Source organism: Gymnodraco acuticeps, unplaced genomic scaffold (assembly GCF_902827175.1).
Source record: "Gymnodraco acuticeps unplaced genomic scaffold, fGymAcu1.1, whole genome shotgun sequence".
Lineage (NCBI taxonomy): Eukaryota > Metazoa > Chordata > Actinopteri > Perciformes > Bathydraconidae > Gymnodraco > Gymnodraco acuticeps.
Genome location: NW_022992336.1, coordinates 164,538 through 179,832, shown reverse-complemented (window position 1 = coordinate 179,832; position 15,295 = coordinate 164,538). Strand labels below are relative to the sequence as shown.

At 40.8% G+C, this 15,295-nt stretch overlaps 2 protein-coding genes across 2 annotated transcripts; one reads left to right on the top strand and one right to left on the bottom strand.

The window, feature by feature from the left end:
* Positions 1 to 1,331: 1,331 nt before the first annotated feature.
* On the top strand, positions 1,332 to 3,749 carry LOC117541461. Its single transcript, XM_034208622.1, has 5 exons — positions 1,332 to 1,532; positions 2,380 to 2,574; positions 2,663 to 2,739; positions 2,857 to 3,148; positions 3,672 to 3,749. The coding sequence occupies exons 1-5, from the start codon at positions 1,437 to 1,439 to the stop codon at positions 3,747 to 3,749; spliced, it is 738 nt and encodes a 245-aa protein (XP_034064513.1). The 5' UTR covers positions 1,332 to 1,436.
* Positions 3,750 to 3,854: 105 nt separating this feature from the next.
* Positions 3,855 to 14,241, bottom strand: LOC117541447. Its single transcript, XM_034208603.1, has 5 exons — positions 14,030 to 14,241; positions 6,336 to 6,587; positions 5,143 to 5,278; positions 4,645 to 4,939; positions 3,855 to 3,898 (listed from the first exon to the last, which is right to left on the bottom strand). The coding sequence occupies exons 1-5, from the start codon at positions 14,239 to 14,241 to the stop codon at positions 3,855 to 3,857; spliced, it is 939 nt and encodes a 312-aa protein (XP_034064494.1).
* Positions 14,242 to 15,295: the final 1,054 nt, after the last annotated feature.

The window sequence follows — 15,295 nt, the reverse complement described above, 5'->3', positions numbered from 1 at the left end:
TGAACGTGTCTGAGAGCTCATATGAGGCTGAAGGATCGGTTTATGTTGTATCTGTTAGAAGTTTAGGAATTAGGTGCGTCAATATGGGCGATCATACGGTCATGTAGCCAGTGGTGGACTGGGACTAAAAATCATCCCGGGACTCTCGACCGGCCCACTTCGGTACCGCTAGTAAATTGTCAACGGGGGGAGTGGGGGATGTGCTAGTGACTTATCCGACCGGCCCACTTCGGTACCAGCCTATCGGGATTCGTCCCGATGGCCAGTCCGCCACTGCATCCAGCCCAGCCCACGTAAACTGTCAACGGGGGAGCCTCGCTGCGGGGAAACGGTGGACCTAGTGCCCCGATCGGAGTGGGAATAATAATAATAATAATCCGTGCATTTTATCCATTAATTTCCCCAACATTGTGGTAAAAAAAACACACGTTTAATCCATGTTGGTGTACTACAACTACAAAAAGCATCAGTTTGTTTTCTCATCAGGAAATGCAGACCGGCTCAAACAAACGATTTTTAAATCATCATCCTCACGATCATTTAATGTATCATATGTTCGCCGAATTGACATGAAAGCACTAATAAATGTAGTTTCATCCACTTGAGTTTACAACTACAAAAATAATCGATTTGTTTTTATATCACATCCGACGGGAGGAAATTCAGCAGCTCCGATTTTAATCCTAATTTAATCATCATCTTCACCACGATCATTTATGTTTATGTTCGCCGAATTGACATGAAAGCACTGACAAATATGAATATACTGTAGTCAACTTCATTAAAACGTTATTAACGTGCCTAAACTCAGTAATTCACCATTTCTACACATGACAACACACTTTGTCCGTGTTTGGCTCTCTCGCCGCACAGTGAAGCGTTCCCGTAATGACGTCACTTCCCACGATGTTCAAAATTATTGATATGTATCGGAACGGTATCGCACCTTCTTTTTTAAGCTGACGGTTCAAGATGATTAGTAGCCCAATATTTCATTGCACAACAGTTGTTTGGAGGCTGTCACAGGCTCTTTAAATAGGAAAATATTCTGAGCATGCGCAGTGTCGTTTTTACAGTCACCATTGACTTAGACAGTGAGAGGGAGGGGCATGATCGGGTTTTGTCCCACATGGCTCTAAACAGCTCAATAGGCACACACTGTAGACACTAATTAGAAGAACACAGACTAAAACAGCAATGTACAGACGAATCAGATGATTAAACATGATCTTAAAATATATTGTATATCTTTAATTTATTTTTTGCATTTTTTTGTAATCATTATTTGAAATACTTTCTGCTCATTTCATTTCATTTGTGGCTACATGCACAGTCACTTCCGCATTCTACTCATAGCGGCCGATTCATTTCCTGTTTGAAAATGACGACCTTCTACACCCGCTGCCTACAAGAGCTTCCGAAATTAAAAATGTCAGATGTTCATCGGATTTGCCGGACGACTAAAGCCCCAGCCAGCAAACTCGATAAAGGCTTCAAATGATATGCTGCGTCATATATACACAACTATGAAGGTAAGAAGGTAACAGGTACTAACCAGCTAGCTTATGCTCCGGGTTACGCTAACGTTAGCTGTCAAAAGCTAGGTAACGCCAGAGCACTATAGTATAACTACTATTATACTACTACTATAGTAGACTACTATAGGGCTCTGGGTAACGCTATGTACTGTTTCTGGTGTTAATTATTTTAAACATTAGCCATTTTGCTAAAAAATACTATCGTTTAATAGCCTTATAGCCTAGCCAAGGTTGTCTTGTTGTTAGCCACACCGCATAATGGTATCAGCTTTTGTAAAGAAATGTTGCCATAGATGTTTTGACGTGAGTATAGATCTAACGCTGTTGCTCTGTTTTTCTTCATTCAGTGTCCAATAAAGACAGGCTGACAGGGCAGGTCAGCGTGACAGCCTTGTGCTACAGGTCAATGAGGAAGAGCGAGACAGCACACAGTTTGAGTGTAGGCAGGCAGCATTGACACTGTGTTCCCCCCTGTTTATTGAGTTTCAGTTCAGTTAAACATTAGTTTACCTTAAGGGAATCTCAACAGTGTCCTACTTCTTCCTGCTTTATCACAGCTGATTGGTCAGATATTATTACATTGATTATGGATGTGTAAGTTTGGGGGTTCAAATATATAGTCAAAACTGCTTTAATACAATTTTCAAGGCATCTTAGTTTCCAAAGAAAGTTCATTGTGGTATTGTAGGGTAAGAGGGTAACACTAAGCATTCAGGAATACATGCTTCTTCTAGGATAATGGGTCAGTACAAATAACCAATAATTCTACTCATAATAACCTCCTGGCTCATTTACCACAAGTGAGGTTACTAATCACTAGTATTTCTTCTCTCTTTTTTAGATAACGCTTCGTGATTCATCACCAGTGGTGCTCACGCACAACCAGTGCTCCTGTGTTGCAGGAACTGTTTTGTGCAATCACACAGTAGCATTGCTGTTCCAAACAGCACACTACACTGAACTGAACATGCCAGTTGTGCCACCTGTGCATAGCTGTACTGAATCGGAACAGCAATGGCACAAGCCGCAAACAATGGTAATTTCAATGAGGTTAAAATACTTTTAATCTTTCATAGTTTTTGTTTTAAAGTGACTCAACGAACAGTAATTGTCTTTCCCTTAAGGGTGTGAAGCCAGGGCCCATCAACTCCATGGTCTTCACCAAGCCTGTACCAAATAGGATGGTGCAGACTGGAGTAAGGTAATTTTAGTTGGAAAATTGTGTTTCCTGTGTTTTTAAAATTAATAATTCTCGTGCTGTATTCCTAACCTTTATTGTCACATTAATGTGCTATATTGTCTTTGCCATTCTTTGTTGGAGTGGATTCTACAGAGGCATGGTGGGGCCATTACCAGATCCCTGCCTGTTCAGAGTTACGGAGGCATACTCAGCATTCAGCATTGAAGACAGACCGCTTGTGACCACAATGAACATGAGACCTGACAAGCCCCTTGTGGAAAGTGCCTTCGGGATTGTGCAGGAGGGCAGTGTTCTGTCCTATCAGATGCCTGCTTTGACGTCTCGGTACACCACACTTCACACTGACACACCACCAACACCCCACTTGCCCATAGAGGGGTATGTGATCTTGCCATGTGATTTACCGCTGGTGTGCTTATCTGTTGATTTGGAAATGTCTCACAAAATTGAGGAGGCTACCCGTGAGCAAAGCTCTAGCTCAGAGTGCCATCTGCTCCGCAAACCCAGGGTTACTGCCTCTAGGTTTAGAGAGATTTGTCACGTCAGAGGTGAGAGCTCTGCTAACTCTCTTGCAGAGCTAATACTCAAAGGTACAAGGCAGACTGCAGAAATGAGGAGAGGTGCAGAGATGGAGCCCACAGTAGCAGCTGAATACAGTAGACTGGCAAACGTGAACTACTCCCCTTGTGGCCTTGTCATTCACCCCTCTATGCCCTGGCTTGGTGCCTCCCCTGATGGAGTTGTTTTTGACCCAACAGAATATCCCCAATTTGGCCTTGTTTAATTCAAATGTCCCAATGTCCCAAATTATGTCGACTGCAAATATGTGCAGATGGAATGTGGCTCCCCTAAGCTCAAGAAAAGCCATGCCTATGACTGGCAAGTACAGGGTCAACTTCTTGTATCTGGGATGCAGTGGTGTGATTTTGTAGTGTGGGCACAAGAGGACTACCTGGTGCAAAGAATATACACAGATCCAGAAGTGCAAAGAGCAATCAGAGAAAAAGTAGACTTTTTTTTTTGTACACATACATGCCGAAGTACCTGTCATTAAAAAAGTAGTGGGCACTGTAGCCATTGTTAACTCTGTAAGCAGTTAGCTGCTAGACCCTGGCTCAGCCGTCATTGTTTTTAGGAGGCAATCCCTCAATCATGTGTTCTGAATGACAACAAAATATGATTTCAATATTTTGTTTTTGATATATATTGTTTGTCACATTTCATATATGTAAATAAATATACAATTGTATTTAAAAAGACAATAAAGTGAAGTGATTTTTTTGTAATGAATAGTAAATCATTGCATTTGTAAGAAATCATCAACGCATTGTAATTTGCTATTTACCATTTATTCAAACAAAACACTAGCGTGTGTCAGGCAACACGGGATTACGGTGTGCTCACCCAGCTTAATCACAGCTACCTGCACAGGTGTCATCATCTTGTCTTATTTCACCCATTTCTTGACCAGTGCTTTGTTCTGATAGTTTGACAGCATACATGCTACTGCAAACAGTTGGTTGATGTTGTAGGCATGGGACAGGAGGATGACACCATCAAAAAGTTTGTTCTCTTTTATCCTCCTGATGACACGCTCCACATGAACCCTCAGTCTGGCAATGGCCTGTGTCTCCCTCACCTGATAGGCTGGCATTTGCTTCTGCTTTGACAGAAAAGGTGGGCAGTACACCTTGCATTTGCAGCAATCGCTGATCAGGAAGCCCTTATCTACCATCACTGCCATGTTTTCAGTCAACAACGCAGCTATTCCAGATTGTTTGAAAATCTCCTTGTCGCTGACAGAACCACCATACAGACTAGAAACAAATGTCACTGCGCCATGTGGGGCTATGCCAACCAGGGCTTTCATGGTGCAGTGAGATTTGTATGTAGAATACATTTCACTTTGGAGGAGGAGTGAGGATGGTGTTTGACACCTCAGCTCTGTGCAATCCAGGATCACCTGTGTGTCTGGGAAATCTTTGAATGCCTCTGGGAGGTGAACTTGAACTTCTGCAGGTGTAAGCCAGATGCACTCTGACCCCAATAAAGTTGTAAGAAAACTCGTCCATGTTGCAATGATGCGACTCACAGTGGACTGGTGTACGTTGAAGCGGTTTGCAAGGTCCCTCTCTTTCAAACCCACCGACAGGAAGCAGAGAAAAAGGAAGAACTCGTCAATTGGCTGAAGCAGCTGTCTCTGGAAGATAAAAACAAAAAAGGGTACTATATTAATGTCATGAGTGTAGCACACCATGGGGAAAACATTAAGTTGTTTTAGTTCTGATGTATTCAAAAAGGATTACTATAGCCTTTTAGCCGACACGAAAGCAATGAAATGTCGGAGAAACATTTTCCCTTCAGTTTGTGTTTAGATTGTGTGTTAAAAGAAACGTAGCCTACCGTTGATGGACGTGCGTGTGTAACCACTTCTTCATTCCTCTTGGCAGCTGATATCGCTCTTGTAACACGAACCATTTTATAAATGGAAGGCTCAATCAAAAACCAGAAGGCCATCATGTGGTTATAGCTCGGGAATCTGTACACAAAAGACACATGTCAGTCATTAATTGACTCGTTAACTGTAACACATGGGCTAATGCTTTCCTCTTGTTTGCTATAATACATTACAAATAAATAGACTGATTAAGAAGGCACTTGGTGCAGGTATAGTAATATACAGCAGTAAAATGTAACAACTACATTAAAGCAGCAGTAATAATAATCTAAAACATACAGGGAACATTTTACACAGAATGACTACTTTTACTCTTCATTCTTAAGTGTGCAACTGGGAGAAACGCAGTGGATATTGACATGTACTTTTACTTTGGTAAGGTTTTGAAGATTTCCACTTGTAGTAAAGTATTATCAGTATGTTGTTAGTATTAGTATGTTTTACTCCACCACATTTAGTTAACCTTCATAGTTTCTAGTTACTTATGAAAACACATGATTTATTATTCTACATGTTCAGTGTGAAGGTAAACTTCTGTTGTTGCAATGTTGAGGTAGAATGAAGGAGTCTGGAACCGTTGTTAGCCAAAAGCACTGAAGAGTTTTATTGATCACAGTACAGACAATAACGGCCGGGGAGATCACTTAGTTGCACACCGTCCCCTGTTTCACTAGCGATCTCTGAACCAAAAGACACAAAACATCTAACCAACACGAGGAGAGGCGGGCTTCCAGAAAGCCCGCGTATAATCAATTAGCCGATGCAAGACAATGATCTGCTTGTCTCAAAGAAGATCCTGCCAGATCTCAAACCCCCCCACGGATATTGGAGAAGCGTTTGACCTGTGACCTCTACCTACAGAGAAGTCTCTGACTGACTACAAGCAGATGTTTGCAGTATCACAGACTCTAAGGAACCATAAAAGACTCTATAAACAGATCAGATGAAAATATTCTCTTACATTCAGTTCAGGAGTATTTTCAAACCATAGTATTTGTACTTATACTTCAGTTAAGTTGAGTAGCCTACTTATTCCAACACTGCATGCATATAGTCAGCAGTCAAACGGCAGGTAAACAGGATTCTTTATAAGCTAACCCATCTCAAAAACTTGGATAGAATTTAGCCAAAACATTACCTGGTATAGAATCGGATGTTGTCGTCGGAGCCAGCAAACCGCTGTAAGCAAAACTCTCGCTGGACTCTTAACTCCTGCAGTTGCTTCTGCAGATCCTCCACTGTTTTGGAGTTGTCTTCTGTAGCTTGAGAGGACATGTCCAGTGAAGCTGGTTCAGGGGTTGAGCAGTAATCATGGTCACGGACATCGATGTGCTCTTCCTGCTCCTCCCGAGAGACTGGTTCAGTGGGCCGCTCCCTTATCTCCCAAACACTAGCCCGCGGTGTTTGAGCAGTAAAGTGATTCCACTCAAACAGAGTTGGTACAGCATCTTTCACAAGCCTCCTACGACCATCAATGGTTTTTGGCTCTATTACGGCCCGTCTACACTACAGGTGTCAAAAAATGGGGTGACGTAGGATATTTTCAAACTTCGCCGAACTGCATTGTGGGTAGCATGGCAAGGCGTTGCAAGCATCGCGAGTGTCTATCGGCGTCAAAAGTTGAACAATGTTCAACTTTTGAGGCTCGATGCTTGCTCGAAGCTGGCGTCAGCCAATGAAATCCCGTTTATGCAAATCTGCCAGTACAAGCGCTAGCCAATCAAACCGCGTGTATGCTGGGAGAGACTACGCAGGTCATTTCCTCATATTCCAAAAAATGGAGGGAAAATTCATTATAGCGGTAGTGAATCACCCGGTGCTGTATGATCAGTTTCTGTTCATCTCCCGGTATACAAACCGGAGGAGCGAGGCAAGGAGGGAGGTGGCAGAGACAGTGGGTGAAACTGGTAGGTTTTCGCCTGTTTGGGGATTTTATATCCAGTTTACTTCGTTTTAACATTGCTATTGCTTTGTATGTCGGGGGCGGGAGATTCATGTGATTGGTTGTTGGTCGCGTTGCTCGCAAAAAATCGCCAAGCCTCAGACGCCCAGACTACGCCTGTAGTGTAGACGGGCCGTAACAGTTGATCCGTAGCGAAGTGACGACTGCAGACCTTGGAGTGAGAGGAGATTGTAAAGTTATCGCGTCGTATTTTAACCAGCCACTGTCTTCGCAGCTCGAGTTCGGTCGGAAAGCCATGGAAACTTAGGACGCCGTTGAATTTAGCTGACGCCGTACAAAGTGGGACACAGCAGTGCTCGGAGTAGTTCTTTACTTGTCTTTGCAAATGCTCCGTTTTGAAAATCTTCCGTCGACTCATTTAAACCATAGATTTAAACAGTAAAACATTTGTGGACGCTCAGCTACGCAGACCGGAAGCAAACCGGAATCTGCCGAGCCGTATTACGGCTAAGGCGGAAGTACGTCTCAGACCCTAGGGCCTAGTGCATGTAGCCTATTAACACTACTGCCAACACAACTGAAGGTGTGTTGTGTATTGTAACAACCTGCTAGTGGTCCTAGTTTAAAACCTTTGGTTTATTGCTTTTGACATTTTGAAATCTTTATTAAATTATAGATTGGAAAACTATACCAGACCCAGCCAGGGCTGCTCGGCTGTACAGAGAAACAATGCTGGACATTCATGCATCAGGGAAGCCGCTGCATTTGCATGTTAACCTGGGAGACAGCATCTCAGACCAAGAAATGGCTTTCATTGCATTTTGCAAGGCACGCAATGTAGAGTGTGCAAATCCTATGCAATGCAGACTTGAAGATTTGCCCTTTTTGTTTTAGTGCAGTTGTTTTTTTCACAAAAAAATACCCAGAATATTTACATTTCTTATAATTGCTAGGTGATCCTGCAATCGGAGAGGGAGTGAACCGCTACTGGTTTTCCAGAGTGATGCAGAAGCTGAAAGAGGGTTTTAACTTGAACTTTGGTAGGGTGTCTTATGTTGAAGTGTGTTCATGCTGCAATATTCCTAATCCATCTATAATTTATTCAATTAAAACATATTTAAGATACGATCAGACCTACATATATATTTTTAATGTAATTTATTCTGTACAACCACATAATTGCTGAGTAATATAACATGATCATTGTTCCACGAATTTTTTCTATTTGCACAGGAAATTGCTGTGTCACAAAGCTGTTCGATGGAGAGCCATACCACCTTGTGCCTTCATCGTCTGCATTCTTGGTTGAGAGTGACCTTTTTCTGATGGTGGGCAGAATCATTGGCCATTGCTTCCTACATGGAGGTCCTGCACTGACAGGCCTAAGCCCAGCTGTTGTTCATATCCTGTGTGGAGGCACAGCTGAAACTGCCACCATTAGCATTTCGTGACTGTCCAGACATGGATCTAAGGGAGAAAATCCAGATAGTGTGTATTCTCCAAATTGCACATGATTCATATTTGAACACATTTTAGATTCGGTTTAAGTGTGTCCATATTGTGTCTTTAAGCTCGAAGGGAACTCCGAACTCTCAGCTGCTGAGAAGGAGAGTGTGAACACCTTGTGTCTGGCATGGGACCTTCCTGTGATGTCTAACGACAAGCGGCGATGGCTCTTTGAGAGACTTCTTTATCATGCAGTATTGAATACTGTTGACACTATCAACATATTGTATAACACTTTTATCCCACTGAAGGTATAAAGATTTGTTTTTGTATTTTATCTCAACAGGTAATTGGACGAGCCATGAGGCAAATCAAGCAAATCAGAAAAGGACTCAAAGACACAATGCTGTGGCTCCTCATTAATCAACGTCCAGATGCAGCTCCAATTCTTTTTCCACAGGAGTCAAGTGCTGTGTTGACCGCAGAGGTAAATACGTCTAATAAGACCGGTAGTATTGATCATAGCTGGAAATGAAGTGTTCAATCAGAAACATTTTCCAAACTGCAGAAAAAAAATGTATTCCAGATGGCTTGTCTGTTTGATGTTTTTGTATGTAGAGCATTATCGACCGCATCAACTGGCCGACCATGATTGACGTTGATGATGATGATGAATGCTCTTTGGAAGATAAGAGCCGTGTCACAGAATACCTTCGTCGCTTCATTCAAGATGGTATATTTCCTTCATGCAATGATTGATGCATGTACTGTATGTTTTAAGTGTAATGCATTCACATGTGTTCTCATTATCCACATCTATCCTAGTCGAAGAACAAATGTGTCATATTAGTTACAATGTAGTCTACAACACCAGATCTGAGTCTTATCTTTCTAGCCTTATCAAACAGATTAAAGAGTCAGAGCACCTTAATATTGATTTCTGCAGTGTATTTAATGCAAATCCAAATGTATTAGATTTCAGCCACCCTTCTTCCCAGTACCTGACACAAGAACTGGGACTGTGCCAGGGGATTTATGGCTGCCCCCAGTGCTGCCTCTTGTTGATAGCTCAACAAATGGCCTGTCTCAGGAACAGTGACCCCATGGTGTGGATCATCACTGTCCTCCCAGTCAAGATGAGGGAGGTATAATTCACCAGAATGTGATACATGAAAACCAGATTTAAACTAAAACAAATAGTTAAAAGATAACTTAAATGTCCAAATGTGAAATATAACTGAAGAAATTCCTGTACTATCATTTCCACACATAATTTTAACGGCCTGTAAAGAACTGGTGCTCTCCTGTGCTGTGCTCACTAGTAAGACATGAGCATGCAAAACATTATTGTGTGCAGGAGTTTTTTGTTTGTTGTTGGTCCATATCCCCTTAGGTGCTCCTGGGACCCGAGGAAAAAAAAGTGTCTTCCAATTTCCTTTTTTTTGTGATTTCCTACCTATTTAGGGTTAAAAAAACATCTTGCAATTTAGACTTTTTTTTATTTTATTTTATTTTAAAGTGTTACAGTATGTCCACTGTAAAGGACGTCGGGACCATATTAGTTTGAAAAGACAGCCAAAATTAACAGATGGATTATGTAACGTATTATGGTTATAGAGTGATATTAATACAATAATACATTCACCTTTATTTAAAACATGAATAAGTAATTGATCTGAACATTGCTGTTTATTTGGGCAATACAAAACTAGCTTGTTTTTTGGTGAATCTTTCCAGATCTTCAAAGACTTTGTAGTCAATGTACTGGGAAAGTACCTCATTGGACTCCAGTCGGCACGGGCTGTAGGGTCATCTTGACTAGTTTTATGGATGTGGTCTCCATTTGACCATGCTCATAGAAACAAAGCTTGCATTCCTGAGGCAATTCTCATTTGTCATGGCTCCACTTAAAATAAAAACAACAATAAGACATACGTGCTACTCTTGGCCCACAGGGGGTCATGTCTTTCCAGCTCGTCCCTATCTGTCTCTATGTATCTATCTGTGCGCTCATGGAGCCTCCTGCATCTTTACCCCCCCTTCTTCTTGACCCTCTTCTATCCCAGGTGTGAAATTCTCATCTCTCTCATCATCTGAGAGCTCAAAATCTTAATCTTCCTGAACTGTCTGGTACAGAAAATGTCCGCTTCAGTTCCGTCTCCTGCAACAATATTGAGTCATAAAGTCCATGAAGATAGTCCTGACGTCCACTAGAATGGACATTTATAAAAGGCCTTTTATTTGAAAACTTGAATTATTTAATTGCTTTCAGAACTAATTATATAGTTCCTCACATGTTAATAAACAAGAACATATATGATTTTCATGGTAAAAATTACAATTATTCAACAATATTTGACTTCTCCTACTGCTTCTATACCATTTTGTTTTTTGTATGCCAGCCATTTTGGATGAAAAGAAAGAGGAACTTCCCAGCATGCTATTTTAACCAATGACATATCACTGGAAAGACCAGGATGTCCTCTGTACAGTACATCAGGGATTGATAGAGTAGCTCAAAAGAATAAAAGGAGATGCATGTTAACAAAATGTCCACTACAGTGGACATTTTCAATGGGCTGGGTCCCAGGAGGATACATTTCTCTAGAGCAAGTGTGTACTGTAAAAATGTTCAGGTTATGCCCGAACAAGTTGATTTTCATTGAGGACAACAAATAAAAAGATTGTTGCCCTAGGGACCCAGATATTATAAGATACTGTATGTTTTAGTATTACATTGTGATATACTTGAATAATTCAAACCATGTGGAAATATTCCTTTTATGTATAGCATTTTTTATCAAATCATAATAGATGGCACAATGATGCCCCCTTTACCTCCACATTGTCTGGTTCTGCCACAAGATGCTGGATGTTTCCCATGTGCCACAACTGATTAGGAGTTATGTTTCTCTCAGTTATGAGTGGGTGGTTATCCCAACCACCACAAAATATATCAAGACTAGCTTGTAGTCTGGGCAGAAAAACGTAATGACAACTGAAGAGGTGTGCAAAGTTTGACAGGTCAATCAAACCATCATCCTCTAGCGAGTGCAGTACGTTATAGAATACGTTGGTCACAGCACACCACACGTCCCTCCAGAGGCGTTCAATTCTGGAAGGATAGTTTGTAAGATAAGATATGGTTTGCATACATTTATGCTTCATATTTTTATTATTCCATGTTTTTTAACCAGTGATGGAAGTTAAAACTCTGAAAAGTAAAATGGTTGTTCCAATTAAGTGATCAATTATTTTGTGGGGGATACTAAGGCCTAACTTGTTTGTCCAATTAGTCAATAAATATTGCATGTAAAATAATTTAATTCAAATTTTCACAGAAATTGTTCTCATTTAAGTTCATTTTCTGGGCCAAATTCCCTAGTGCATATATACAGTGTATATACTGTATATATATATATACCAGCGACGTGCAGTCAGGGGAGGCAGAGCCTCACCTGCCATACTCCAATGTAACGGAAAAACAACTAAAGAAAAACTAAATAATAATAATAATAACATGTCTCCACTGATCTGTGTTGTAAGTGTGATTTCTGTATGATTCCAATCGCTTTTTATAGTCAAAATCAGCAAATTGGCCGAGCTCCGCTACAACTCCTACATGGGAGCGATAAGGAGTGAGGCAGGGACTAGCTCTGCCTCACGTAAGCCCACAGTAATTGGCTGGAGCGCGGGCACTAATGTAGCGCGGGCACTTATTTTGTGAGCGCGCTCAAGCCAGTTACTGTGTGGTGAGGTGAGGCACAGATGAGCTCTGCCTCACCTCAGAATGCGTCACCCCACAGAAACTGGCTGGAAAGCGGCCCCTAAGCGCATGCCTGCACCATCTCACTGTATGTCACCAATGTAATGTTTGTAGATCCCTTTATTACATTTATCCTCGCCATCCATAGTCTCTAAATAACTTATTTCACATATATATGATATTTAGGCTCGCTGGTCTCATCATTCAACGGCAATGAAAAAAGCACCAGGAGAGGCAGCCATAACCTCTGCCGCACTGAAGGGGGCGCAAGTGAGCCCACAGGTTCTTGTTGCTACTGTTATTCTATGCAGAGACAAACAACAAACTAGACTTTTGAAACTAGAGGAAGATAAGGAGGACTTTTACAAAAAAGTAATGGAGATTGTTGTCCAGAAGGATAGCATGGACTTCATCTTCCAGTCAAGGTAAGACCACAATTGTAATGAACATGGGATCTTACTAAGAAAGAACAATCCAATATTTAGATTGTGGGTATCCTTTTGTTGAACAGTCTGTTTAAAATGAATTGAAGCATCAGACTAAAAAAGCTTTTGAAAATAATTGAACATTTCGATTAAGGTCAAAATATAATATTTGTAAATCTGACTCTGAAAGAGTCAGTGCCTCACCAGCCATGAACCTCACCGCACGTCACTGATATATACCAATCGTTAGCCAGTTACGTTGTGTAAAACATGATGAGTTGCAATATTTAGTATCAAAGCATGGAGGTCCGGCACTTTTTCAAGAAAGGCATGATCCCTGAAACCATGCCTTTGAAAATTATGTCACAGCAGTTGATACCTTAATTAGAAAACAAATTAACAAAAATAAATGTTTCAGAATTGTCTCCAAATCTCTTGACATGACACAGTGCTGCGATATCAATTAAAGTAATAATGATGTTGCATGATACAAAAAAAAACTAGCTTTGAGAAGTGCGACTGAACCTGCCTTTGGTTGTGCACACTCTTTCCAGCGATGAAACTGGACCTTTCTGTTCCCCTGACAGAGAACATCAGCCGTGCAATGTCAACGTTCTCAACTCCGTGATCTGCTCTTACCCTACCAAATGAATAGCATTTATAGTGCGTGATTAAATGTGGTCCAAACCATTTTATCTTCTCTTTGTCTTTAAATGATCTTTATAAACATATCATATAGACACACTATTATAAAAGCCAACAAAAACATGATAATCATGAAAACCTTTTCAGTTCTTTACTCTTTAGTTAAATATTGATGTTCCATACTTGTCCATGAACACTCGGAGTCCCTAATCTCTGTTATTCTAAGTTAAATATGGGGTGTCAAAATGTAGTCTTGACTTCTGTCTCAAGTTGACATGAAAGGACCCATGTATTGTCACTTACCTTAATGGAAATCCATATCTGTCCACTGATTTCTGAAAGAAGGCAAGGGCAGTTGAGGCCAGATTGTTGTTTGCTGCACCCAGGAACATGATCTAAAAAGTTAAATAAAAAAGGATGTAAACGTATCCTTTTATAGATGTCTCGTTTAATGTTTTTCTTTTTTTATTGAATCATACCTTTCTTGAAAAGCCATCAATGCCACCAAATATGACAATGTTGTACCTGATTAAATGAAATAAACTATAATAAGACACATATTTGGGCTGAACAATTATTAAACATTAAAATAAAAATGTGGCCTACAATTTTGGTCAATATTGTGTTACAAATGGAATTATACACACCGAATCAGCTTGTGGTTGGTGTCAATGTGCATCAGGGATTTGGGACCAGGAACTGAGTAGGTGCGACGCACAACACACCCTAGCTGGTTCATTCGGAAAAGGATGCCTACAATGTCCACACGGTGCATGGAGTCCCGCACCCTCTCCCACTGGACTCTGAATCCTCTGGACTGCAAGGTTCCCTTAACCAGGCGGTACCCAGCATGAGGCATGTCTTTTTTAATGTCAGTTACCAAATTGTCTAACTCTGTATCTGAACAGGTGCTATCGAGTGCTCTGACAGAGAAGGCAGACTCTGACATTCGTCTGTAAATAGTACGAGTGGACACTCCCATTAGGTTAGCAATACAGGGCACTGGAAGACCCAGGTTAAGAAGATGTAACAGGGAATCTGGAGATAAATCAAATCTTGGACGCCCAGTGACTCCATAGGTAACCTGAACTAATACTTTGGGGACCCTATTTTGTCTTTCCTCAAAATGCAGACACTCACTATGACTGCGTATGCATGCACGTGCACGGTTGTGGCATGACCACCAAAACAGAAAGATATGGACACAAGATGTGTGCAAAGTATTTCGTATCCTATCCATTTGAACATGATTTAAGTGGGGGGTGGACCTAACATCCTCTAGGGGGGTCCGGGAAGATTTTTTTTTTTTATATTGAAGTTAAAAGCATCAATCTGGTGCACTTTGAGAGCAACATGAAGAGATCTATGGATACATCTCTCAACATCCATATGAAACAGAACTGTAAACAGATTTTATTTTTATTTATGGATATTTTACAAATCACTCCCCTTTCAAACTGTATTCTTGTTTATTAATAACAATTTTTTTGTACTGTCATATAGTATTTTATACTATAAGAGAATATATGAAAAAAAACTATAATGATCATATAAATGTGTGCCTTTACCTCACTGAGCTAAGGTTATCAGAGCCTCTCAGTCTTTCAGGAGAGAGCTTTCTAAAGCTCTCCCCCCTGCGGCCGCTTACACAGTAAATTCCAATGTTAATAAAAGCTGTATACGTTTTTTGGGAGTTTGATTTATTTTAAATTAACACAAATACAAAATTAAAACCTATAATTGCACACTAAAACCATTATTTAAAAAAAAGAACTATTTCACACAAACCTCTGGTTTTGACTGGGGCTGGGGCAGTTCAACTTGATTTTTGGGGGGGGGGGGGGGGTGCGCCAAAATGTTTGGTTCTAAAAACATTCTGAGAATGTTAAAGTCATTGTTCTAGGAAGGTTTTC